At 44.7% G+C, this 27,823-nt stretch overlaps 1 protein-coding gene across 1 annotated transcript in view; it reads left to right on the forward strand.

The window, feature by feature from the left end:
* The window catches only part of LOC112573871 (E3 ubiquitin-protein ligase MIB1-like), a 71,792-nt gene extending 45,715 nt beyond the window's left edge, over positions 1–26,077 (forward strand). The window contains 10 exon segments of the mRNA XM_025254526.1: positions 14,814–14,946; positions 16,284–16,370; positions 17,176–17,304; positions 17,869–17,950; positions 17,953–18,049; positions 19,046–19,238; positions 19,430–19,508; positions 20,043–20,129; positions 21,051–21,154; positions 21,627–26,077. Coding sequence (XP_025110311.1) covers positions 14,814–14,946; positions 16,284–16,370; positions 17,176–17,304; positions 17,869–17,950; positions 17,953–18,049; positions 19,046–19,238; positions 19,430–19,508; positions 20,043–20,129; positions 21,051–21,154; positions 21,627–21,767 — 1,132 coding nt within the window. The 3' untranslated portion in view covers positions 21,768–26,077.
* Positions 26,078–27,823: the final 1,746 nt, after the last annotated feature.

The raw sequence follows: 27,823 nt of genomic DNA on the forward strand, positions 1-27,823 counted from the left end.
GTAGACAACTCGCTTGCTTGAAAAGCATGTATAATTAAGACAGTGTGTTTGCAAGCGACAAAGGTGAAAGGTATGTTTGTATGGGTTAAACTTGTACATCCAGACGTAACGGTTATTAGTTCCAATTGATAGTGAAAAAACAAACAAACAAAAAACTAATAACCAATGGCAGTGCTGCTGTTGATTGTAAGATGAGGACCGGAAGACTGCTGGCTTTATTCGACTCGACCGTCACCTCTAGACCACGGGAATGTTGGTGTGGACGTGGCTGAGTCTGGGGCTGTGACTACAGAGCAGCTGTTCACTTTAAGAACCCAGGGGCTGCGACCAGACTTGGGAGACGAGTGGTCGTGCCCTCCTGCTTCCTGCAGACAACAGCTCCTACACCAGACCGTCTGGACCCCACTCGGCATGAGCAGGCGAACAGGCTGACTACTACAACTCGCTGTAGTTTCTTCCCTCTCTCCCTCTCTCCCTCTCCCCCAACCGCCAAAAAAATCCAAAAAGAAAAAAAAGGGTCTTAATCGGGTCTTGAGGTTTTACGTGCAGACAGGTGGAGCCTGCCTGGTGTTGTCGGTCTGTCCGGTATGTCAGAACAAGTAAGTGAACTGGGGCTAGATGTCCAGAGAAGTTCCACTCAGTTGATACTCATGTTGCGAATCGAAACCCTCGTCAAAGAAAGCGGGTGTTTTGGAAATAAAAGGAAGAACAAAGGAAGAAAGAAATAGTGTTGCGCGTGCCACTTCTGGCAGGGGAGTGCTTAAGTTGGTGCTGGACACAGACTAGCAGTTTAGACTGTGATTAGTGCATGTCCAATGAATAGCGGTGACATTCACTTTGTCGCTCATTCGTTTGTGTTGTTTGTGTGTGTTGTGTGTGTGTGTTTGTCTATTTGTGTGTGTTATGGGGTTGGTATGTTTCCCTAGTGCGGTAATTAATATCAGGCTGTGCAGCCCTTCACTTACTGAAGCGCCACTAGGGCGAGTGGTCCCTGGTACCCAGCTTAGTCTGTAGCAGCCACCGGCGTGTGTTCTGCATAGCTTCTTGTTTTAAACTGCGGCAGCAGCTTCTACAGCGCTGTATCGCGACATCTTTAGCTGTCACACAGGGCGGCAACATGTGTGAGAGTCACAGGTCATGATCAAAGCCAGAGGCCAGCTGCTCAACACATTTTTTATTTAAACTCTTTTAGTCCTTAAGCCTGTTAAAACAGTTTTATACAGTGTTTCTGAACGCGGCACGACACAGTTTTAGAACTTTTCTAACTGAAATCGTTTAACTTTGTTTTGAAACTAAAACTGCTTAAGCCGCGCATCAGCTCACGTTATTACAAATAGCGGCTCCCGTGGGAGGCGGGGCAAAGAAAATCTTACTTACATACATAAAGAGAGCAGAACGACACTCAGAACTCGTCAAAATTAAGACTGGCCTAATAAATAAAACTTTCTTAATCTATGAAAATCTTCAGTGCACGCGTGGGCGATGTGGGGCAGTGAGCACATTGCGATGTGAATGCGAGAGAATGTTCATAGGTCTCCCACAGTGTGGCCGCTACCTGCACACTTTACACACGACTCGACCACTGCCTCCATAGTAGGAATTCTGCTACAAAATACACAGGAACTGTACACCAGCACAGTGAGCGTTAAGATACAGTTTCCACAATGTAACATAAGACTGTCGGTTAATGAACTCCCAGCCCATTAGTCGAATTGTTCAATAATTTTGAGGATATAAATTCAAACCGTTGTCTTCGTGGTTTCATCATACGGTCTCCTGTTTGCTTGTAGATACTCAGAGTTCTTCACCGAAGATGTTTGTGATAACCACGATCATCGCCGTTAAAACTGCTAAAGTCAGTTTAAAATAACTCCAAGCGGTTTTTAGTGTTTCGAATTTAGAAGAGAAAAGTCCACAATGAAAACGTTTCAGGCACTAGTGTTGCAGCTGGGCCCTGCGCGATTGGAAAGGTAGACACGCTTCATTAGGCGGGCGACAGAGCGTGGCGGGACGATGATTGAGGGCAGATAACTGCAGACTCTGTGTTTCTTGTCGGACAAAGGGGGTCTCGCGGACAACACCATGACCCTCGTCGTCACCGGTTCTCAGACGACAGGTTTGGGGCAACTCCCAGATGCAGTCGACACCGTGTTCAACAGCTGGCCCCTCTTCCCGACTTTTTAAGTGCCTCCCGCCTCCCCTCCAAAAAAATCTATCGCTTATCCACCTATCAACGTTTCCTGTCATGAGGGAAAACATCTACCACCACACCATCTTTTTTCTCGTTCATGTTCTAACGACCATCGGTGGCATGTAACTAACCCCGCTGACTGCCAAGGAGAAACACTATGAGGGTAGATATTGCTATTACTAGTATAGGTATTGCCTTAGGGAAAACACTGATGCTTCCACCCGACGACTGCCATCAACATGTTTCTGTGGACTTTTTTTTCCCCTTCCTTCATCTTTCTCTGGCGTTCTCATCATGGGCTTACTTCGCCAGCTCTCTCTCTCTGTGAGATATGGAGTCTATATATAGCGTCCGTAGTTAGCCACTTCCTTGATAATTACTGGGTTATTTGCAGCCCTCTCGCCTGCTCTCATAGTCCCACCATGCATGGCGGCGGTGAAGAGCGATGCCCGGCCGCCATCGACCACGCAAGTGATGGAGGTCATACACTCACAGGATGCCTAGCGGTTCCCACCGGTCTGTGTGGCCGGCCTCGTGTGCTGGAGGGCATGACGTATATCTCAGCTGCAGTAACCGAGGCTTTTTATCTCTCCACTCCACCTCTCGAACCCTCCGTCCCCCTCCACGCGCGTACACATACACACCGCATAGTTCTACACTTGCCCTTCATACCAGCCATGCCCAGTCTCGGCGCCGACAAAATGCAGATGAATTATTCTTGTTGTCCCGTATCTGAATACGACAGTCGCTTGTAGAATTCCACCCTCTGCATCCTTTGGTGGATGAAAGCCATCTGTTCTTACTGAGGCATTATTATTCACGGGAGGGGTGGGCAATGGGTAACGACAGCTTGTTTGCTGAGAAACAGTGTAATTGTCAGTACTGTCGTCTTGCTGTGATTTGTCAGTACTGTTATTATGATTTGTCAGTACTGTCGTCTTGCTGTGATTTGTCAGTACTGTTATTATGATTTGTCAGTACTGTCGTCTTGCTCGGCGCTGAGCAGCGTTTATTCCCAGCACCGAGGGACTATCGGAAGAACAAAAACGGTCGGTAGCACTGTCAGCATTGCCAGTTTGTTGTACTATTATTTTGTTGCGTACATCAGGTTTTCATCCTGATGCCTTTCCTGATTAAACACGTGCTGCTCTGGACACGACGCAACTTCCGCCTGCTGCTGAGGGTGGGTCTGACGTTCACACGACTATTTTCAGCATTCTGCGTGCACCAGCACCCGTCACGGACGCGGACAAAAGGGAGGAAAACTTGGAAGCGACAGATAGCACTCACCTCTGACGTCGATGTAGTAGTTGTTGTCGATGATTCGGGGGTGGGTCACGTACGGCGGGCATGGTACAGCACTACAGCAGCTGCAGCACGCCTCAAAGCTCCAGCTGATCACGGACACGAGGACACGGTGGTGCACAGCACAGCAACACACGTGCACGCGACGACGGCAGGCACGCACACGCACGCACGCAGACACATAGACATGGACACGCGCGTGCACGCACACACGCACACGTCCGCATCGCCGTTGGCGGCAAGGCGCAGCGGGTGGCAGCACAGCGGCACGGTCGTACGCAGCCGATCGTCGCCATTTTGCAGCAAGCGGCACACAGACGCGCACAGGAAGCAGTTAACAGCTGACGAGAGAGGGAGAGAGGGTCTCTGTGCGTGTGAGAGACACAGGCTTGACATCACACGATGCAACAAGCAGGCGACGACGGCAGTGACGGTGGGCGGCGGCGGTCAGGGAAGCAGGCCTGTCAGGAACTGGGCGCAGCGGCCCTCCACCCACCGCCGCACTGAATAATGCAGCAAGCCATTCACAGTCGCCAGTCCGGCCGCCACGCTGGCCCGCACATCAGCCCGCGGCTGGCGTAGTGGACGGTGGCGACTGGCGACAATGATGGTGATGAAAATGGTAGTGGTCGTGATGATGGAGGGCAACACCCACTTGCTGCGTGGCGTCAGTAGACGTCAGAGTCGTCTTTTGTGTGGTGGGGTATGCGGCATTATACGGGTGCCGACACGACCTACTGTTGACACGAGCTTTAAGATACCTTATCTCGCTCTTAGATAATATTGCTGTGAATTGGAGGAAAGTGGTGTTTTCCCCGCCTTGTGTGTGTGTGGTAAAGGGGGGATGGGGTAATAAGGAGAAGGGACCACACACACACACATTCCGTGCGTGTGCCTGTGTAGATGCCTCTCCCTGCAGTGACTCCTGGTCCAAACGGCTGTCGCAGGAAACGGTAGGCAATTAGTAAAATACCGCCCCGGGAGATGCAACTACCAACCTTTTGTTCAGTCTAGTCGCTGGGAGAATCGGCAGGAAAGGAGGAGGTGGCCGGGAGACCGGGTAGAGAGGTGGAGTGTGGGAGGGGCTGCCATTCACAGCTCGCCCTGATAGCGCAGCGGGTGTGGGAATCGCTCGGCAAGCCAGCGCTCCTGCATTACAAGTGTGTGGCAGACGAGGGTCAGAAGCTACGGCAAATGATCTGTATAATTTTAACCCCCCGATCAATGACCATCGCTGCTTCGGTAACATTAATGCAGGCATTCGCCGCTACTGTCTGGCATGCATCTTGGTTTCCACGGCAACAGGCAGCTCCTTGAAGCCTTGGGCCTGATGCTATGCTAATGGCCAAATGACTGGATGGTGCGATGAAGGGCGAAAGCTTCACTAGGGAGAAATGTACTATAAAGCATCGGTGTGTCTGCTTCGGATTCCAGTTAATGTCTTACCTTGAGACGTCAGCTTTAAACACACACACACGCATATACTCAAAGAGAGAGAGAGAACAAAGAAATTCTGGAAAGGCTTTAATAGCGTTTCCAATGTTTACCCGGATATCAGGGTCTTAGTCTGTCGAGAGGTCTCTTCCCCCATCTGTGTGTCTGCTGCTCAGTAGCCAGTGCTTTAGTATGTTAGTGGACGTGTTGACGGGTGGCGAGGTCAGCCCGGGGCTTGCAAGTAGTTTCTGTTAGTCCATCACTTGCCACAGCAGGCAGGAACAAGAGGCCAGAGTAGTGTCACCTCGGGTTAGTGGCCATACACACGTCACCTCACACACCGCATTCTTCGGTATTCGCCCTCGCGATGATTGCTTTTGTTCTTCGCCGACCGCGGAAGAAGTAAATGAAGATAAGAGTGTAAGGTGTGCAGCTAGTGCCGACCTTCTTTCACAGAACATTTTCAACCTGTCCACACTGATGTCATTACGTGAGAAGCATGTATCTGGGGCATGTCAGTTGGCCTACATAGTTACGATCTTTTGAGGTCTACACTCGAGCCTACGTATTACATGTAGAGTTTGGCCGTCTAGGTGGAGGTGAGGGACGGGTGGTCTTACTCCATCCTTTTACTTAACCACCCACCCCCCTCATTCGTCACTGTTCCTATCCACCAGGGTATAATGACTGCTAGGTGGCGGCGCCGTGGTGTGTGTGTGACCTTTTGTCGTCACCGACGACAGCCTGGCTGTAGAGTAGCCCCTGTACTGACTGTAGATAAACGTAGTGAAGGCATTGTGTGGACGCGGCTTCACCTACAGAGTTTGCATCGTAGATTCAAGGACCCACGAGATTTACACGAGGGCATAAACACCTGGGGTCCTTCCACCTTCCATTGGAACAAAATATTCACTATACTTTATTAGTACATATCTGTAACATTCTGAACTCCTAGAGTCGCCCATTGCTGGCTATGGTCTTAACCGTCTTCAGTAGTCAGGCAACGGACTCGAGTGTCTAGAACTTGGCTGAAGTCGTTTACACAATAGCCTACTAAACGGTAGCCTCATCTTGAGCCACTCATCTGTGCAGTGTAACGCGCTAAGAACGGGTGAACACCGCCCATGTGATTCATTGTTGCTTCGCCCGCTGATTGCCTCCACTGGTTGGTGACGTGTGAGCGTAAAGTGTGGACGGACCTGCACGTTCAGATACCCTCCTCCCCCTACATTTCCTCCACACCCGCCCCACCTCCTTCCCTGTCTCCCTGTTGAGCGCTCCACCCACCTCTGGAGTTGTGAGCACAGTTGGTCTTGCCGTGGTTCTCTCAGCAGATGACGATGCAGACCCTGCCTGTACTGTGCACTCATCGCTGACATCACCACGGCGACGAGGACAAAGATAACGCGCAGAGAACAAGCGACTTGAGAATGGGCCAAATGACGTTTTCATGTGCCTGGCGCACCACCAGACGGCGCCCCACAGCAAGATCAAAGTACTGCCGCTGGTTCCTGAGAAAGCAGACAATAGTAGAGTGGGTGGGGGGGGGTGGTGCTGAAGGTTTTTTTTTTTTTTTTTGGGGGGGGGTTGGTGTGTGTGGGGGGTGATAGTGTCGGAGCTTGTCGGCTTTGCTGTCTTTAAGTCACGACTGGCTGATCCGGGTCTTGGAGACCTGCATTCTTACCTGCGGTGTACGAGTTGACGTGGATAATTGGGTTATTTTCTGGAGCACCAGGCTAGTCTCTGGCACTTGGCTCTGTGCCCTCGTGGACGGCGCTTGGCAGCATTTTAGTAAACATGCTAACAGTGGGCGCTTGTACTTCGTCAGACCATTAGCGTCTTACTCTTCCTAGTGATGAAATAATCGACTGGAATGGGGGTAGGGTGAGGTTAGAAGATGAGAGTGGAGGTCTCGGCCCTCGGCTGGAACGTCGAACACGTTGATTGGCGATCGGTGACTAGAGAGGTTAGACCAAAGCTTCCTTCCACACGCAGACAAGCAGAAGGTCCAGTCGCAGTTGCCACCGGTGAGGGTACAGAAGGAGGACTTTGACAGATTTACATCGGCAGGTGGGGCGGGCGCGGGCTGGCAAGCCTTCTCCACTCGAGAGAGAGCCTGGCCTTTGGTACCATGGAGGTGATGGGCGCTCAGGAGCCAGCAGCAGAAGTGAAAATATCAAGAGGAAATTTGGTTTTTGTTGTTGGTGGTGTTTGCGTGTTTGTATTTTCTGAACTTAGGAACCATGTCTTGCGACATGACTTCATTGCCACCACTTCTCAGTCCCGGGAGATCGGGTAGCCTGGGTGTTTGAGCAGCGGGGTCCAAAGATTGGCGCCGTAGGCGGTGTGACGCATCCTACCCCCTGCCTCTCTTTGTGAAGTGGGTACCTGTCTCCCTGGAGGGTTGGGCTAGGTAAGGAAGCGAAATGAGCGCAGTAACCGCAAGGTCACGTGAATACCTTTACTTTTGAAAAAAAAAAAACCCTCTCTCATCTCTTTATTCTTCTCAGTTTGCACATTTCCCATGGTGGATATGCACATTTCTTACGACGATGTTCGTCATTTCAGTCTGAGCTTTCTCGTTTTATTATATTTTCGATTCTGTACAGATGTTCCCCTTCCCTCCCCTTTATTAGGGCATTATAGTTTCTGTTATTAAATGAGTAATAAAATTCATCAATATTTTCAAGATAGCATCCGGTGTTTTATTATTTTAAGTCTACTTTTTCACTTTTTCCCCTTATTCACCTTGACCTCACTGGTTGAAGTCTGCAGGTTATCTACTCTAGTCGCCGAGGTTTACAGGGGGAGTAGGTTGGATAGACATCCCACCCCCTTTGCTATTTTTCGTTCTTCCTACCTGTATCTAATAAGAACCAAATTCCAAACTTTATTAATCGTCGTATATAACTGACATTTCATCGACTGTGGAGGAGCTGGACTGCTGCGGGTACACACGAGTTCAGTGCCTGTTGCTTCTGCTTACAGCCAGCCTAGAATTCATCAAATCCTCCTGCACGGACATGTTGTGGGCAAAGTGTGGGAGCTTTTTAGACAGTTTGTCAGTTTTATATTTGTATTCATTTTATTCGCTTTGTTTTTCATCCCGCGATCTTACTGTTACTTTTTTCTGGGCTTTTCTGCTTTACGAGTTCTTTTTTCAGCCGCTCGTTGCCTTCCTGTAGGATTCTCGTCCAACGAATGCCTAGCTTTCTGCGTGTCTGTTCATTTTTTTCTTTCTTTGACCTGATCTTCCCACCAAAGGAACTTTGTTTTCGCGCTCTGTTTGCTCCGGGTGTGTGGGTCTCGTATATCGTACACCTGCTTTCTGTTGGTCACCGGCCTTGCCGCCCAATGGACGCTAGAGGCGCAGTGATTGATGTTCACGCTCTTGATGACGTGATCGACTATTTTTATCTCTTTACCTCTACCTTACACAGGCAGAAAATACAAAACACAGACACACACATACACGTACACACACACACGTACACACACGGACGTTTTACGTTTGCGCACGGTCTGTTCATGAACAGCGAACACTGTTGTAATGATTGTAATGCTCCTGCGCTCACATTATTTGAGTTGCTGATTTGAAGACACACACACACACACCGACCCTTCTCATAAGCTTGTGTATTATGGGGAGACAGTCACAGGCACACTTCCTGCATCCAGTCTTGCTTCAAGGTTTGCTCTCTGTGCGCGAATCAAGCGTGGAGAGAGGGACAGGGGAGGATGTGGATGAAGGTCAGACGTAGCTTTCAAGTAATTAAGTGCAAGTTAAGGCTAATTTGTATAATTTATACTGCATGGTAGTCACAAATAAGACACAGCGGCACTGGCCTAACTGCGTGTCCAGTAGCAAAGTTTCAGTGAGCACGTGGAGATGCTCAGCCTACTGATGAGGACGAGGCAGTAACAAGGATGTAGCACCCGCCTCAGTTTCTGGCCAAGCAACTCATTCTCGAAATTTCGAAACCTCTACAACGTTGGTGCACAGCGACGTTCGCCCCACCCTTCTACTGTCTTGCACCACCTGGCCCTTTCTGTCATCTCAACTCTTCCCACTTTCCCTCTCTCATATGTTCTCTGTCAGTTGTTGAGAAGAGACGATAAACCTTTGAAGTGGTCTGCTGGAACGATGCAAACTGCCATGAAAAATCCCACCCGCTGACAGCCGGTGCGGAACTGCCGAGCGGAGCGCAGGGTGTGGATGCCACCCCTAGTAGCACCTGCGCTTTGCTGATTCCCGACTTCCCTATTAATAGAAGGCATGCACACGGGAGGGAGGGATCGGGATGTCCTACCCGATTCCCGTCTGGATGGAGGAAGTGGCCGTGCGCCGCCATACTTAACACGCTGCACGTGCGCCGGCGATGTGGATAGTGTGGATAATGTGGATAAGCCATTGTGGGCTGTCAGTAAGTACTGTTGCAAGGCAAAACGATGTACAGGACCATATACGTTTGGGAGTCTTTATTGGGGGAAGGGTAAGCAAGACCGGGTAGCTCTAGTAGGGAGAATAACAATAACTTTATTATCTCTTTGGATTCCCTGAAAGTCGTTCTGATCTGTTTACGAAGCTTTTTTTTTTTTTTTGTTTTTTTTTTTTTGTGTGTCACATGTTGTGATCTTTCGGACTCGAAAGTTTCGAGGCAACTCTATTTCCCAAACTTAGGGTTAACTTGCACTTAATTTATTTCAAAGCCACTGTCTGCCCCCACCTCTCCCTCTCTCTTCCCCACCATTCACACATATGTATGCAGGCTTGTGCGCGCGCGTGAGCTGGTTGTGAGGCATGGCGATGGTGTCGACGATAGGCTTCATGCTGTGTGGGTTACGACCACGTTAGCGCGACGACGCCGGGAGCATGTCGACCAGAGGGGTGAAAGGTCGAGGTGATGTGGTGTTCTAACCGCAAGCTGCGGCAGCTACTCCTCCCCCACCTCACTCGAGAAAAAAGCAACAACAAAAAATGCTGCAGGCGGCAGCTGGGGAGAACGCCCATGCGTGGGATGGCAAACGGGGTTCTTTTGTGCCGCTGTGACCCAGTTTGTCAGTCCTGACACACACCCCAGAGTGACATTCCGTGCCAGAGCGGTCTGGCTGACCTTGAGGTAACGGCATCATGAGTCCTCCCAGCAGCCTGCCACACGGCACACACGCCTTTCCCTTACATAGCAGTGATGGGTGCATCTGATAGGTATGATTGCTTTCTGTGGGCTAACCATCAAGTTAGTCAGTGTCACCTGTCACTGGAGCCTCATTTCTATCACAGCTTCTCTGAAGACGAAGTCTCTCGGATTCTGTTTGTCCCAAACCCACAAGTAATACAACTGAAGGCAGGGAGATGGCTACCACCAGCAGCAATCATGTAACGAGTGATCCTGTGATCCTCCGAACGGCAGTCGAGAGTATCAAGCAGTTGGTCAGTTGACTGGTGGACATTTGGTACAGATGGTAGTCTCTAGCATTCACACTACCTGACAATAATTATGCGCCCCTTTCCCCAACCATTCTTGCTGTGGGGTGTTCGGATCCCAGATGGTTGAAGCCTCACTTGACCTCCGAGACGGAAAAGTTGGAGACATCCGGGGACTGCAGACGTCAGGCAGCCTGTGAAAGCGCGGAGTGTAGCCTGGACTTTGCCAGGTGCCGATGGTCTTCTGCTCTCTTTGCAGTAGTGTGACGAGCGAGCGTTTCAAACACTACCCTGCCGTTAAGCCCTTCAGAGCACACTAAGAAAACTGGGATTTATTTAGTTAAATCCAAACGAACAAAGAACCTAAGAAGATTAAGTGAACAGCATCGTACAGAACTGTTTGGAAATACTTGTTTCATTGAATTCCTAATATGAGAGTAGTACACGTCATTTAAAAGTTCTGCTTTTGTAATGGACAGTGTTTCCTTGTCCCCCACCCCCCGTGATTTGTTTCGGCTTGAAATGAAAATATTTCTGTCAAGCTAATACGTGATCGAGGAACACCATTAGACTAGGATGAACAGATTCTACTTTAATTGGTTGCATCTAGATTCTCGTTTGTCATTTTAAGTTTCATACCTCATTCTCTGACCCAAAACTGCACGCGCAATGACATCCGCTATGCCGGCTGCTTTGGTAACTCCACCTTTCGGTGGCTCCTGAGTTAGTTTTCCTGCCAGGCTCCTCGTGCAAGTTAGGGCAGAGTCACCCATGGGTTACCCATCTCCATAAATGCGAGTCCAGAGGGGCTGAAGAGAAGGAAGAAGGAAAGTGAGGCGGGGGAGGCGTCACTCTGGAATGGCAGTTATTTTGAGGCCATGTAAGGTTAGCAGGTGTACCGAGCCCGTCAGCTGATGCCCTTGCTGCTGGACCTCCTCTAGCAGCGGCCGACGATTCTTCGGTCCAGCGCTGGCACCGACAGGAGGAACGACGCGGAAGTGGGGTGGGTAGCTTGGATTGGGGAACAGTGTAGAGGGTGGCAAGAAAACAAACAGCGGGTGCGACTTGTCTGGTGTGTGATGATGCGGTGAGTGGCACTCACTCCTCTCAGCCGTGTGGTGGCTGCACGTTACGGAGGTCCGAGAGCGTCCGCCACACCATCTGTCACAAATGCGCTTCCTCCGCATCTCCCTCGCCCCCCAACACCGTAAGAAAAATACAGTCTGCCGTAGACCAGAGGTAAAGGCTGATCTCTCAGTGGTCTACATCACTTACCCACGAGCATGTGATAACATAGCTGACCACGAGCACACGTAAACAAACTACATCAATGGGTGCACGCGTGTGTTGTTCATATGTGTGTGCGCGCCCGCGCTAATGATTACAGTCAATCCAAGTAAAACGAGAGTATCCTTCATTTCTTGCTTGGGGTGTAGACGGTCAAGATTCTTCAAGTGGTCGAAATACAGGGATGACAGCACTGGGTATATTATTGCTTACAGTGGAGGAGAGACAGGTGACTAAGTTCTCGTGCTGCTTTGTGAGAGAAGTGAAGGGTGTGCTGAGGGGATGGGGAGAGGTGAGGGGGACGGGACTAGTTCACGTGCGAATGGCTAGTGATTCGTCAGAGAAGCGCTTGTAGGAAGTGAGTTGACGATTTCGTTGTTTCATAACAAAGGGTGAAGGTACAAATCTTTCCGTGTGTTCCCATCGACTATTTCTTTCTGCGCTGTTCGTCCTCATCTCGTGATGTTAGCCGGGCAGGCGTTCCATTGAAACGCAGCACCCCACCCCACCTCACCCCTGAATAGATATTTACTTCACAATTGCAGATTATTTTCTTTTAATTAACTTCTCCATGATGGCATCACGTCACTTCCGCATGGTGCTGCACGTGGGGACCTGGCGGCCGTGCGCAGGAAGCCGCTTTACAGCTTTACTGTGGGTCGCCTGTAGCGGGCTGTACGACTCCTGACATCGCTATCTTCCTCGTAATCATCGACTAACGCCGTCCGTTTCTCTCACACACAAGTCATGGTGTAAGCCTGCTTGCACCGTTACAGAGTTCCCCCCCGCTACCCCCATTTTCTCCATCGTTTGCCGCGGCTTTCAGTGCACAACGGAAGCTGCTGGCTCCTACTTTCTCCTACCCCCCCACTCGCCCTTCACCCGTTCACCCAGCCTGGGCTGCCTGCATGCTTTTAGCGCTCGCCTCACCTCGATCCTCCCGTCTGCTGCCCCAGAAACAGACGGGACAGCCTCTGGCGGGTGTATGTGTGTGTTGTGGGGTGGGGGATGAGCTGCTGGTACCCAGGCCTCCCATCGCCTGCCGAAAGCGCGTGCGAGGTATGTCGAGAGTTATCTGCGCGTGGCGGGACGAGGGGCTCCACAGTGTTGTTCTCGCGCTTTGCACGGGGGAAAAAACAGGAGGGGGGTCGATGCCAGTGCCAACGATGTCTATGGAGGAATTTGTTTGGAAGGAGTGGGGTGTGTATGTGTGTGGATTACGTGTAGCAAGTAGACCAGCGACTACTGATGTGCACGCGCTTGGTGCGGGAGGGAGGCGGGTGGGATAGGAGGTTGGTAAGAGCCGTTCATGTGTACACTTGTCAAACGCATTCCCTCCCTCCCCTCCAAGTTGTGTGTAAACATAACGTCACACACGTCATACACGGGTTCTGTTCGCGAGCAGCGGTCATGACGTCATCCCCACTCACCCAGACGAGTGACGTAACAGTGACAGGCAAACAGTTGATGGCGGCGATTACGACCAGGGATCACCACAACGCTTCCATTGGCCAGGAGAAGAGGAATGGGAGTAGAATCCATGTTTAGTCTAGGTCACTGATGCCTTGAGTGTGACTGTGGGGTGTGGAGCAACGTCACTGCATCTGCTGCAGGCCACTGGTTGAAAATATTAAAACGTCGTCCTTGGTCTCCTGTCTTTCAATCCGCGCAGCTTGTAGTGGCGGTGGGAGACGGGGATGGGGTGTGTTAGTGACGTTGTACGCACTACTCACTTTGAAAGGTCTTAGCATAATGGGGGGGGGGTGTCATTTACTCAAGACAGCCTCATCCAAAGCTTCTGATTGTGGTTTGTCATGGCCTTGACACTTTGGTCGTAACATGAAGGTGATGCCAAGGCCGTTACACATCCAAGATGTGCATTGGAAAGAGCCTGTGTTGTCGTGGAGATCGAGGCCTGTACTCAAAGGGTTGGCGACGTCGTCGTCCTATCTTCATGTGCTGCAGTTGCCTCTTATCTCACTGCCATTGTGGTCATGTCGGCTTTAGTGTATTAGTCAGAGTCTTGACATCTTAAATAGTCAATGATCAGTCCCCGCTGACGATTCTCAGCTCGGTGCTGAGAGCTTGTGATATGTGTGTGTGAGGTGTACTTCTTGACAGCATGTAATGTATGTGTATTGTGCGAGGTGGACTCAATGCAGTAATTAACGTTACTGAACGTTAGACAAGCCACCCTGACTTTCATGTTCTTCCCCAAAGCTGTTTATCCTAACAGGATCGGTGCTCACATAAAACACGCACTGACAGATTAGAGAGAGAGAGTTCTGGTCCTTCAAAAACTTTTGAAGAGGAAGAAAATAATCAGTTGGATTTAAGACGAGGAAAACACAAATTAACTCTAGGTGAATAAGTAGGAATCTGTTAATGTTTCTCTTTCTCTGTCTCTACTCACACACACCAGGACACATTTTTTTCTTTTTAGAAATATTTTGTTGGTGCGTGTCGAAAGAGGTATTGATGAAAGGGGTAATGAGAATACAGAAGGCGGAAATATGAAGAGAGGAAAGAACTGGTGAGAGAGAGAGAGAGAGTAGAGGTTGCTGTGATTCGAGGAAAGGGTATTGGGGGTGTAGGTTTGAATATCATGCGGTATGAGGAGACCGGAAGGGTGCAAGAGCCACGTTACCACGTTACCACGGTAACCCACGTTACCCTCAGTAACAGTCTGTAACATATGGGTCAAGTCAGACCAAGATGTAGGGAAAAATAGCGTGGAGAGTAAACTATCACATGCGTGCATATTCTGTGTGTGAGAGCGCAGCCGTAGCCGCCTAAGCATACTGCTGGATAGTGTTGCATTTTAGTCGGGCTTATTGAAGACATGTGAAAATGATCAAACTTAACCCATTTGAGAGGAAACGTGGTTGAGTTTTCTTCAGAACTATAGAAATAATATTGACTTCCGTTCAAGGTGTCTGTCAGTTGGGTCGTCTGCCTGTTGACTAATCTGTAGACTGGCTGACGAACAAGCAGAGAGATAGGACGGACTTGCAGACAGACTATTGATGATGATGGGTAGGCATTCACCTGACACCAAGACAGGCGTAGACAGGTATAGAAACTTGGCACGGGTGTTGTTTTGCTCATTCATTTCACTTTTGTGATGGAGCGTATTATAACGCCACCATATGTGTGTGTGTGTTTTCACAGCGCCATGCGTATTTTGCTGTGCAAACTGCCCCGGCCGTGGATTGTGGATGAGAAGAAAGACGATGGCTACACGGCACTACACCTGGCGTCCCTTAACAATCACGTGGAGGTGGCGGAGCTACTGGTGCACCAGGTACACACCTTTCTCCTCTTTATCTCTGTCTTTCCCTACTCGCCGCTTCCCCCTAGAAGGTCCACCTGCTCGGCGGCAGTTCTAGAACCGGATGCTAGGGCACTGTTCTAGATCGTGTCCTGTTGGAGGGCAGATTCAGAGCTGGTTGTGACAAGCATAAGTAATTGCACTTCATTACCCAGTCATACCCGTGCCACCTCACAGGGAGGTCCGTGCCTATTGCTTCCCCCACTTCCCCTCACATCGTCGTTCCTGTCTTAATTAATATTCCTCACAACCATCCTCTCCTGAAACTCTTAAAGTTCTACTTGAGCGCACAGTTTTTATTTGTCACTTGGCTTGGCTCAGCTGAATACAAAAGAATATCAATTTTCAAAAATCTCATAAAACAGACCTGGGGCCTGGTTTATTCTTGAGAAACGTCTACAACAATACATAGACATAGAATGAAGTAAAAACCCTGAGACCAAGATTAACTTACACACATTTATATTGTCAGAGGAAACAGATAAGGACGGAGATCACGTACTAACTATATGCATTGCATCCCTGGATACTTGTGACATCACTGGTACTTCCCTCTACTCCCCTCCCACCCAACCCCTTCTGTTCATTCTGTCAGCTTGTATTGTGAGAAACTCAGATTTTTGGAGAGATCATCTTGCGTTGAGCTCATTTGGTTTAGTTTTGAGGTTAATCATTTGAGGAGACGAAAAAGTTTACACACTGACTGAACTGACTAAAGTAGTGAGAGCTGAAGTGTTAATGTCTGTTCCATAGGTGGGCACAGTTCCACACTTGGGATTTTATGTAGGGCGTTTGCTTCAGACCTCTACAACACCTTTAATTTCTTCGATAGGTGTGCCGGTCTATTCTACTCCCCCTTACCCCTTTTCCCTATTCCCCACAAGCCCGCCTTCACCCCGCCTCAAACCTTGCTCATTTTGCCTGTGGGCTGTTTGTAACACAGCCTTTCCCCAGACATCTCCAGTTTTGCTCTTCTCTGCACAGCCCACACTTTCTCCACATATGACTCATTTTCGCTTCCATGCATGGCTGCTGGTGTCTTAAGAGTAAAAATTGAACACGAGAGACAGTTGTTGAAAGGCAGTGACTACAAAATCCAGTGTCCGCAGGAGAAATGCAAGGGAAGGCACAACAATGCTAGGTCAGATAACTAAAATGCCAGAGTTTAGTCCCTTACATACTGCCACACTTCCTATATTTCTTCATTGCTGCAGCAACGTTTGAAGAATACATTTTATTTTGTATTTAACTGTATTAAAGGATTGAAAAAGCTTCTAGTGCTTTGCCCTTTTTTTTTTTGCCTGTTCAAGGGCAAGGCCAACATGGACATTCAGAATGTCAACCTACAAACTCCTCTACATTTGGCAGTGGAGAGGCAACATACACAAATTGTGCGGGTGAGGCTCGATAAGATAACATTTATTAATTAATTTGGTGAAGGTTCTTTTTGTCTACTCACCTGAAATATTTTGCTACTCCATATTTCTTGAAAACCTACTCTCTTGGTTTTAGATAATAATAATAAATGTAAAAATTTGTAAAGTACATACACTCCTAAAGAGCATGTAGCTCTTAGCTTGTAGGCGTAAGTTCTTTTATGTACTCGCCATTAATTGCTGTAGGCAAAATATTCACTTTACAAATACTTAATTATTTATCAAATAGTTGTTCCCTTCCACCACCACCCAACATACACACATATACACAGATGATGTCATTGGTTTGGGGCCAGACACTCAGCAAATGATTTGCTTCTTTGCATTTAATCTACTTTTGACAAAATTTGTGTGAAAGCTTATGTTCTGATTACTTTGACTGGGGATTGTTACCAGTGAGTCTTCATTGGTTTGTATATGTATGAGAGAGTGTGTATATGGGTATGCATGATATGTGTGCATGTACACATATGAGCAAATGTTTGTCTTTGTCCTGTTCAACAGATAGTCAAATTTTTAGCTGCAAAACAGATTCATTTTAAATATGATTTAATCCTTGACAGTCAAAGCATCATAAAACAGTGGAGCAAGTATAGAAGAGGGCAGTCTGTAGTCTCTTTTGTGTAGATACACCATTGCCTTGAGGATTAGTTAAATGACTGCAAGAAAGTTTGAAACAGACAATAAATAAGGAATACTAAAATAAATTTGGGAATTAAAACTCATCATCTTAGTGACCCTTGTCATCATCATTATTATTATTCAGCTGCTGGTGCGTGAGGGATGTAACTTGAATTTGGCTGACAAAGATGGAGACACAGCCCTGCATGAGGCACTGCGGCATCACACACTCTCTCAGCTTCGGCAGCTGCAGGACATGCAGGACGTTGGCAAGGTTGTCCAACACCAGCAGATCTTTTATTTGACTATTGCAGCCTTTAATCATGTTGTCATTCTTGATTTTAGAGCTGATAGAGTTCCCCTCCTCTTGTTTATGAATTAGAGATTGTTGTGTAGTTTATTACCTTCTTGTTGTAATTGTTTATCTGGGGCATGTCTGTTTTACTGGAGGATTAGCATTATGGGAGGATGTATTATTCTCTAATTTTAGGTGGTCATGGAGTATTGAATGATATCTTGTTCAGTGATACTGTCTTTGGCACTCTTCCTAAGTGGGATTTTTTACTGTTGTTTTTTTAATACTTCTTTTAAAAGCATGAGCAGGCATTTCACTGGAAGTTAGAAAAGAACATTGACCAAATCATTAGAAATTTTTAATTGCTTATTGATAGTATTCCCCATTTAAATATGGATGTGTATTTTTAGAATTGTCACAATTTCAACTGTTTTGCCTTTCAAGGGGCATGGATTATTTCCTGATGACACTCCAACCACCACCACCGACCCCTTCCCCCACCAAAAAAAAAAATAAAGAGATGTTTGTCTTTGACATGTTCAGCTTCTCATGGGTCTGGGTACTCCTGGTGCGGACAAGAAATCAAGTGCTTCTATTGCCTGCTTCCTGGCTGCTAATGGAGCTGACTGAATATAAAGAACAAGAAAGGACAGACACCCTTGGATCTTTGCCCGGACCCCAACCTGTGTAAGGCCCTTGCTAAGTGTCACAAGGAGAGGAACAGGTGAAACCTTTCATACCTGCTTAGAGATCTTCTCTTTCCATGCAACTTAGCTTTTAGTTTTTTAATCACCCCTCTACTGTAATTAAATGTATTTTGCTTTTATCATTTTTATTTGTATCATTTGGTTTTGTATTTGTTTATTTATATGTATTATTTGTGTGGATCAAGCTGATGGTTGTTTAGATATTTCTTTTCGATTGGTCCTCTCTCTTCACTCTCTCTCTCTCTCTTCTCTCGCAATCTCATGCTTAGTCGCTGACACCCCTCTCTCCACTTGTAATCTCATGCTTAGTCACTGAACCCTTCCTTTTACTCATGTTCTCAGAGTTCCCCGTCCCTTGGGCACCCAGTAGTGTTCTTGCTGTTCAGATCTTGTCTTGGGACACTGTATGTGTACACCTGTTTGCATGACCGGCTGGCTGTTGGGGGTCAGTCAGGGGGGTCTTCTCTGAGTACTCTGGTTTCCTCCTTCCATCCTTCTCCCCATTTAGTGCAAAATTACCACTATGTGCAAGAATTTTCCTGCCAAAGCAACCAACCAACCTGTCCCCTTCCCTTTCTCTCATAATCTCTCGCTTTCTCAGTTACTGACCCCCCACCACCCAGTCTTGAAGTTTTTCTTCCATTTTTCTCTCCTTGCTCTTTTTTTATGTTTATAAGCATGTGCAGTTTGACATTCATTTCTTCTCTCTGCTTTTCCTCCCTCACTTTATCTCATGTGGACATATGCAAACATGCGTACATTCCTTCTTTGTATCCTCCCCAGTGTTCTTTGCTTTTCTTCCTCTGTGCATGCTACCTCTCACACTACCCCATCCCCTCATGCTTAACCATCATTTCTTTAATTGTCCATACCTGAAAGGAGAATGGCTTTCACTGGCCAGATTTGGTTGTACCATCTAGTGAATAAATCTGGGTACTATACCTATACGTTAAAGCATGCATTTTGTATTTACCATCACCTTCCTGTGCATCAGAACATTTTACTGTCTTTAGCCCCGGGATAACTGCTCCCAATGCAGCCATCATCCGTAATGACCAGGAGTCTTTGGAGGAGTGTATGGTTTGTTCTGACATGAAGCGTGATACACTGTTTGGACCGTGCTGCCATATTTGTACTTGCTCCCTGTGCTCACCTCGGGTCAAGAAATGCCTCATCTGCAAAGAACCTGTTCAATCACGGACAAAGGTCAGTCGGGTAACTTATAGCTAGATGTTTGATAACTGCCAGCTTTGTACGTGTTTAACAACTGTATTGTTTTTCTCAACAAAAATTGGGTTTGTCTACATTCATCGTTATAAATTTAGGGAGCCATTAAAGTTTCCTCAGGTTCAGAACATGAGACAAAATATTTCACTGACTTTTATTATCATGTGCAGATTGAAGAATGTGTCGTCTGCTCAGATAAACAGGCTTCTGTCCTGTTCAAGCCATGTGGGCACATGTGTGCCTGTGATGGTAAGATCTGGTTTTTGTTTTTATACTTTGTGGTTTATACATGTGTGTGTGATTATGTTTTTGTTTTTTGTTTTTTTTTTTTGTTTTACTTTGTGGCACATAGTAATAACCATTGGTGGCTATTCTTTTCTCAGAGGTTATTTTTTGTTGTTGTTCTAAAGTGGTAAATGTTTCATTTTCTTTGTTAAAAAAAAAAAGGCATATTAGTGGTGTGTGATTGTCCTTACAGAAGTGTTCTAATGACAAGTGCCTAGCAACAATATGTCATCAGATAATATTGGTGAAAGATCCCATATGACTTTGTGATGTTTCTGCATTGGTACATGAATGTGTCACCCAGTACTTTCGTCCCTCTGATAAATTAGTTATCTTTTGCATGGATGTTTTAAAAGTTTCTCAGTTAATGTTTACTTTGGATTCCACCATTGTTATTTCTAGCTGTAACTTCTTATGCGACATGCTGGTGCTGAAAGAACTCTATTTGTCACTTTCATTAGCACATTTCATTATAGCGTGGCATGTACTCATTTTCAGGCTGTGCAAATCTAATGAAGAAATGTGTACAATGCCGAGCTTCTATTGAGAAGACTTTGCCTTTCATTGTATGCTGTGGAGGCAATCGTAAGTATCCTCTTTCATGTTATGAATGAGTTGTAGATGCTGGTATATGGTATCTGAGTGTTATGGATGATTTATAGATGCTAGTGTATGGTATCTGAGCATATGTGTACTTGCTACTGTTCAGTTTTAAAAACAAATAGCAAGAAAAGCATCATGATTTCTAATGTGCTTTTGTTAACTATATTTTTATATTGTTAATTCTATGACATGAATAAAATGTGAAAATTGGTGTGAAGTTAGGGAAAATGTACTGTGTGCATTTGCATTGTGCACAGAGAGGGACAGGGAGATGTTGGTAGAGAGCAGACTCAAATTTTTCTGAAAAATAAAATCATGCCAATGTGTGCATGGATATGCATAGGGCAGAATCGGATTGTGCAGAACTTGTAACACAAAGAGAGAAAGTTAAATATGTGTGCACATATTTAAATAATAATAATGAATATTACTGTAGAATGCTGTTCCCTTATGACTTTTAGTGCTTTACAATTGTCCATCCTTGTCCATCATTTTGTCTAGGAAAAGGTCAAATGCTATGTATTTTGCTGTGCAGCATCTTTGTTGTAATACTTATGTTAACCATTAAAAGATGTTATTGGTAGGTTCAAATTTAAACAAAAATCAACACAGAGCAAATGATTTGTTTAAGATTTTAAGATCTCCATCATTTTCTTGTGTTAAACAACATCATTTGATTGGCGACTGCCTGAGAAATTAAAAGGGAGAGAGGAAGAGAAAGCAAGAGACATTCTGAACTGTTAGAGTTAAAGATGTGCTGAACTATTAGAAACACTGTTAGTGGTAGAGTCATATTGAACTGTTAGAAGTAAAGTCATGCTGAACAGTGAGAGCAGCAGTACAGGATCACATGTGCAACACATTCTTAGACCAAGTGTTTCACTACTCTGCTACATTCTTCAGCTCCACCGGAACCTCAAAAGCCAGGCTTTATGAACAATGGGTCAAGGGATGTATCACGAGACATACAGAAACTACAACAGCAACTGCAAGACATCAAGGATCAGGTCAGGGCAGCTTTCCATAATGTATGATAATATGGCACAGCATGTGACATGCTGTAGAATATATGCTAGAAATCTCAGCAGTAGAACCTGTGCTATGTAATGTATGCTGGAAATATGTGCTCTAGAATGAGTGCTGGAAGCTGTTGTGCCATTTAGGAAATTACTTGCATTTAAAATGGAAACACAGGCACATGAGAAAAAAAATGATAGATTCAACATAGAAATATCGCAGGTGTTAGGCAAATAGCGCTTACAACCGCAAAAGTCCTGACATTATAGTTATTTTAGAAGATACATTGACATGGGAAAGTTATGTGTAGCTTGAAACGGATTATATTTTGGGGTAAAAAACATATAGCGTACATATTTTCAAGTTAACTAGCTTTTGCTGTCATTTAACTTTTGAAGCTCAGCTAAGAAACATAATTCTGATAGCTTTCTTATTCACAGTTGTTTTTGCTTTGGGTAACAGACCTGCTGCCCAGTCTGCATGGACCGCCTGAAGAACATGATTTTCCTTTGTGGTCATGGAGCCTGCCAGCTTTGTGGTGACAGGCTTAATGAGTGCCCCATCTGCCGCAAGTCTGTGGAGAAACGCATCCTGTTGTACTGAGGGGGCATGATAGTTCCCATCAGTGATCTATATCTGCACAAAAGTCATCTTTTTTAATCTGCATTTTGAGGGATACTAACTACAAAGATCTGGTTTTGTTTGTACACTGAACATGTTCACTGTTGCTGTTGCGTGAGGTGTGAATGCATATAAGGAGTTGGGTGGTGGTGGTGGGATAATCTAAAAACTAATAAGAGAAAAAGGGAGAGAAAGGGTAAAAAAAACAGCCACAGATTGCAAATGTTTAAAAAAAAATTTTTTTTTTAAGCAGAACAACCACTAAAACGTGATAACTCTTGTGTAGAAAAGTGAAGAGACTTTAGGCAGCAAATCTGCTTGTTTTAAAATCTGAACCTGTTGTCTTTAGGCCTTTGCCAGCATTGATACCCATCCATGAAAACCTATCATAATTTATTTTTAGTGAACCTGGCGGAAGGCTGTTGACCGTGGGGGGAGGGGGGACCAGAATGTTGCTTTTGCACTGCATTAGCTAAAGTCTGTCCACTTGTTGATAAGTATCAGCTGTAAGTTTAACAGACGTTTATTTACTTATTAATTTATTTACTCCTTCAGCCTTTGAGGCCATTTTAGTTTTTAAAATTGGCATAGCTTGACGGACTGGTTTTGTAAGTGAAACCTTTGAATTGTTTTATTTTCTCTGTGAGCATATTTTAAGTATTGCAGGTATTCTGTTTCAGATTTTTGTCTGTCTTCTCCTTTATATCAGAGAAGAAGTCAAATAATCAAAGCCTTGTTCACTTTCTTTAATTTTTTTTTTCTTAGCGTAGTGAATGATACCTGTCGCTTTTCTTTACAAGGGATAACCAAGAAACATCTTATTCCAAAGAAAGCTGTAATTATTCTTTGTACATACACATTGTCTTGAATATGTAATAGCATCTGGCTACGCTGGAATTTTTGTTTTGTTGGTTTTTTTTTGTGGTTGTTTTTTGTTTAAAACAACATACTTGTCAGTAGTGTGACACTAGACAGTGCTTAATGTCATGGTATTTAATGAATAACTCCCATGCTTTTTGTGGATTTAGCCTATCAAAGACTGAGATGAGGTAGGATCAGGCACTCTTCTGCTGTAGCTTCAAGTGGCATTGCGCAAGATTGCAAGGTGCTTAATTTCCGTCACTGAAGTTGTGTCATTTTTATATGTGCCCCAGGTAGAACTACTCACTGGATACCATGTATTCTGTTAATTGTCTTATAAATCTTGTCTCTAATTCAAAAAATATTCTGCTGATAAATTTGGGGAATTGTTAGCAGAATCAATCTGCTTATATCACTATCATAATTTTTATGCGGTATTTTTTATAAATCGGAGGGCATACTTTATAACTTTCTTTTGGTGCACTGATTGAATCACACCAATAACTGCAGTGTCAAGGAAAAAACCCTGTTCTTTCACAATCCCAAGATCTCCTGAACACACCCCATATATCTACAGAACTACATTACTGCATAAATCCACACCTGTACTAGACCCATTTACATTCAGCAACTATACTTTTTTTTTTTTTTTAAATAGGGAAAAAAAACTTGAAAACTGCGTGACGAGGGCTTCAGCAATGAGGACATGTAGACATAATACACAGGTAACATTATCCCAGGGTTACGGATTCCTGTGATTGGAAACAACCACAGACTCAGTCGGTTGGCTGATAATCTGAACATTTTTTCCTTTGTCTTGGTGGTGGCTGCTTGAGATTTTCAAATATTTCATCCTGTTTGGATGAGTGTGTGCCTTAGAGATGTCTTGTGTCAGTGGGTCAAGACACTTTTTGCTCTTCTTTTTAGAAAATAAAAGAAAAGATTGTCAGCATGCCAGCTTCCAGCATTCTCACCTCTGCTATATCCTACAATGCTTTTCTTATCGTTCATGTGCCTTTGGTTTATGGTGAGAATATGCATCTTTGCAAATCCACCCATGACAGAAGTTTTTTTTAAAAGAGCACGCTGATTTTCTTCTTTCACATCTGCTCCTTAAAATCCATCATAAAATAAATGTTTTGTCACTGTGCTGCTTGTGCATGAAGAAACATTCTCTAAAGTAGTTTCTCACTTAAAAGTGAACAATTTTCAGAGCATTTCATCTTGTATTATTCCTTAAGGGTTTCTAGGAACAAAGACTTTAACATGTCAGTGTTTGGACAAAGAAAGCTACACCTAAGCTGGTATCATGCATAAAATTTCATCTGGTTCCCTTTATACATTTTTTTTTTCCTTGTGTTGCCAAAAAATGTTTTTAAATATTTAAACAAGATTGTGTTCCACCATGCTTCCTTATTTCATGCATTGTCTGGTGTCACAAATTTGGTGTAGCTGTTTGATGTCAAGATGTATGTTGTTTTGGATCATTTGTATGCAAAGACCCATTTTCATCAACAGACAAAGCAGTTTAAACATCTCTGTGTCATTTGCCTCCAAAATAAAAGTGTTTGTGATGTTTTTCATTTGTGCATGTTCGTATTCACACTTGCAGTATTAATATGTAAATAAATGAATAACTGCTTCCCATGTATGGAACATTTTTGGCAAGAGAACAGGTTCAGCTGTATAGTATATGTACCCACATATGCAGATTTGCTCTTGACCAAATTCTAGACATCGCTCCTATTTCATGAAAACTTTTGGAGGAATAATGAGTTTAGAGGTAAAAATTTGATAGTTGTTGGGCAGAACATTGTTGCACCTGCTCAAATGAAAGTGGATTTGCCTGTTAACCTTAATGTGTTGGATCACCTGACCAGTCACAAAAGAAATCAACATACATTCTCATACAGGTGTGATTTGAATTTCTATTTATGATGCACACATGGTATAATCAGATTTATATAAATTTTATATGCTAACATCTGTTTCATAACAGTTAAGATATATGTTAAATAATTCCATTTCAACACAGCTGAATTCCCTCAAATTGATTGAATTCACTTGTAGTGTTTTGTTATTAAGCAAAATAGTAGGCAAACATTTACTCATTCTTTAGGCTTTTATCTAATACATGCCTGACAGTACAAAAACATAAGTTCTTGAATATTCAGTTGATTTTGGGCCAGTGCTGTTAGAGACCAGTCATGCGAGGTTCACAACACATGATGCTCACAAGTGGGAGTGCACATCCACACCCACTCATATACACTCACATGGACACTCACTGTAGAGATTGTCTATCATCCCAAAGACTGTCCTTCATTTTATGGGCTGACAGGGTGTTTGCAGTACTTAACAGATCATGTAACATGCCTGTTTTCCCATGATCAAGTATCTTGTCTGTTGACATTCAGCTAAATGTGTGGATGAAATGTTTCCAGTGACAAGAGAATTGAAGTTTTGTCAGAAATGATACATGTTTTACTAGATGAGGCAAAGTAGTCCTACCTGAAGTGTAACATTCTCAGCTGACAGGTAGACACTGTACTTTAGTGGCAACATTGATTTGAAAGATACCTTGTACAAGTGTGTCTAATCTTTGAAATCATACCTGTAAAAATATGGTTAGATAATGTGTATATTCTGCACTGCAAATGCTGGATTGTTTGTGATATTTCTTCTCACAAAGTTTTTTTTATTTTTACCTTGCACTAAATAGATTCCCCTTGCACTTTCCCAACTTTAGTAGATTACTATCCAAGTGTGGAGTATTTTGAACTGACAAAAATAAAGGCTGAAAACAGCAGCTGAGAAAAGTGGAAGGGAATGATTTTCAATTTGCAGTATAGCAGCAGGAACTTTATACTGCTGGATTAATTTCATCCAGTGCCAGTGTACATGTATCATTTCTTATGGTTGCAAGAGATTGGTTTATTTATGAAAAGCGTGTTGAAATGTGGAGAAAATTTATATTCTTCTTGCTGCTAAGGATTGATTTTTGTAATGGTAAGCATTGCATTGAAACATGAAGAAGAATGTGAAAATAATTAATTTTTATAGGCAAATTTGTATTGTGGCAAGATATGAACCTATGCACCGATGTGTAGTAGTCACATACCTTTGTAGTTAGTGCATTGGTTGATTTGTGGTCTTGGGAGATACCTTATATTTATATCCTTGAATGTTCTTCAGTCTAGTCTTTGACCTGCATTGTATTGTAAGCTCTGGCATGCTTCTTGTACATCACAATTCCTAAACACTGTATTTTGTAGTAGTTGAAAACCTTTCAGATAACAGTTGACGTACATAAAGACTGACAATGGAGATAAATTTCTCATTTTTGTTAGCTTTAGCAATCCATTGATAGTGAAGGTTGATACAGTGCTGATCTGCCAGTATGTGGCCAAGTAAATAAGTTTTAAAAAGAATCTTTGTATGCATATATGTGTGTGCACTAGTAAGCATTCTTAGTGATGAACCTGCCTTTCAGTGAGCTAAATTCACACATCAGAAAGAAGTATTCTTTTCACTGTACTCAGGTAAGTGGCACCCTCCTATTTGTTCTTGGTAATGATTTATGGGAAGTGAAACCCCAGTAAATTAGTGATGCAAGTCAGCGGTCTGCATTTTAAAAGGCACCTATCCATGTATTTCTTCCCAACATAGATGCTTTTCAATGACAGAAAAGAGAACTCCTTTGCGAACACTTTGTTGTAATAATTCCACTTAATAAACAAAGAGATTTACTTGGAAGGCTCCACAACAATTATTTGTTATAATTCAAAGGCAAAAGCAGCTCAGATGGGAAAGCTGATGGTACCCGACATGCAATAAGTGATGGAAATTTTCCACGAAGGGAGATAAGCAGCATGGAGCAAATGAGGTAATCTGTGGATGTTTATGATTGCACTGGTACGACCTAGATATTAGAAGCCATATCTCACAAGCTGGCCCATGAGACTAAAATCTGATAAAAAGAAACATCCATAAAAACTGAGCACATTTATTTTTAATTGATGATCCAATTTGTAGCACCGAAGCTTTTCGGCACTTTGAAAAGATGTACGTGTCCACTCAGGAAATCATTAACCGCTGCATTTTAAAAACAATTCAAAATTCTGTGACAAGATGCATGGTCCATACTACTATCAGGGAAACAAATTTCAGTTTGGTTTTTCTTTGGACAAACTTTCTTTCAGTCTACATGACCAGTAAAACTCCGCCTGGAAACCACTCGGGTAACCTGCTGGTCCCAAGCCAAGATGAAGGAGGAGGGTTGGGCACGAGGATCTTGACTCTGCAGATGACATCAGCTTGTTGTCCCACAAGCAGCAACATGCCCAGACAAAGCTCACTCGGCTGGCAGAAGAAGCAGTGATGACTGGCCTGACCATCAACATCAAGAAGATGGAGGTAATGCGCGGGTCAACAACAAGCAAGAAGCCCCACTACAACTACATGGGGAATGCATTACAGAGTCTGACCGTTTCACCTACCTTGGCAGCATAGTCAGCAGCAAAGATGGAGGTGCAGATGATGATGTAAGAAGCCGAATAAACAAAGCCAGGCTTGCATTTCACACCCTACGACCTATCTGGAAACTCCAAGGCTTTGTCTTTACACACCAAGATCCGAATCTTTAATACAAATGTAAAGTCAATCCTTCTGTATGGATCTGAGACATGGCGGGTGACAAATGTCATCACTAACAAGATACATTCATCAACAGATGTCTGTGCCACATCCTCAACATCAGATCGCCCGAGAAGATCGCCAATACCGACCAGTGGGAGAGAACCAAAATCCTGCCAGCCAAGACACCAGGAAGCGGATATGGGGCTGGATTGGTCACACCTTACGAAAGCCAGCCGACAATTTAACAAGACAAGCTTTGGGCTGGAACCCACAGGGGAGGCACAGGGTTGGGAGACCCAGACTAACATGGAAATCAGTCCACAGAGAGGCAGAGACTGCTGGCATGACATGGTCCCAACTGGAAAGGGACGCCCAGAACCAGGTCCGATGGCGGGGTGTGGTTGCGGCCCTATGCTCCGCTGGGGGCAAATAGGAACAAGAAGACATGACTGGTAAAACAAGGATTTTTTGGTGATTATTGTAGGATTTCAAAATGAAACCCTTTGTGTTACTTTTAAAAATATATTTATGTTCAGCAT

The sequence above is a fragment of the Pomacea canaliculata genome, linkage group LG10 (assembly GCF_003073045.1).
Source record: "Pomacea canaliculata isolate SZHN2017 linkage group LG10, ASM307304v1, whole genome shotgun sequence".
Taxonomy (NCBI): domain Eukaryota; kingdom Metazoa; phylum Mollusca; class Gastropoda; order Architaenioglossa; family Ampullariidae; genus Pomacea; species Pomacea canaliculata.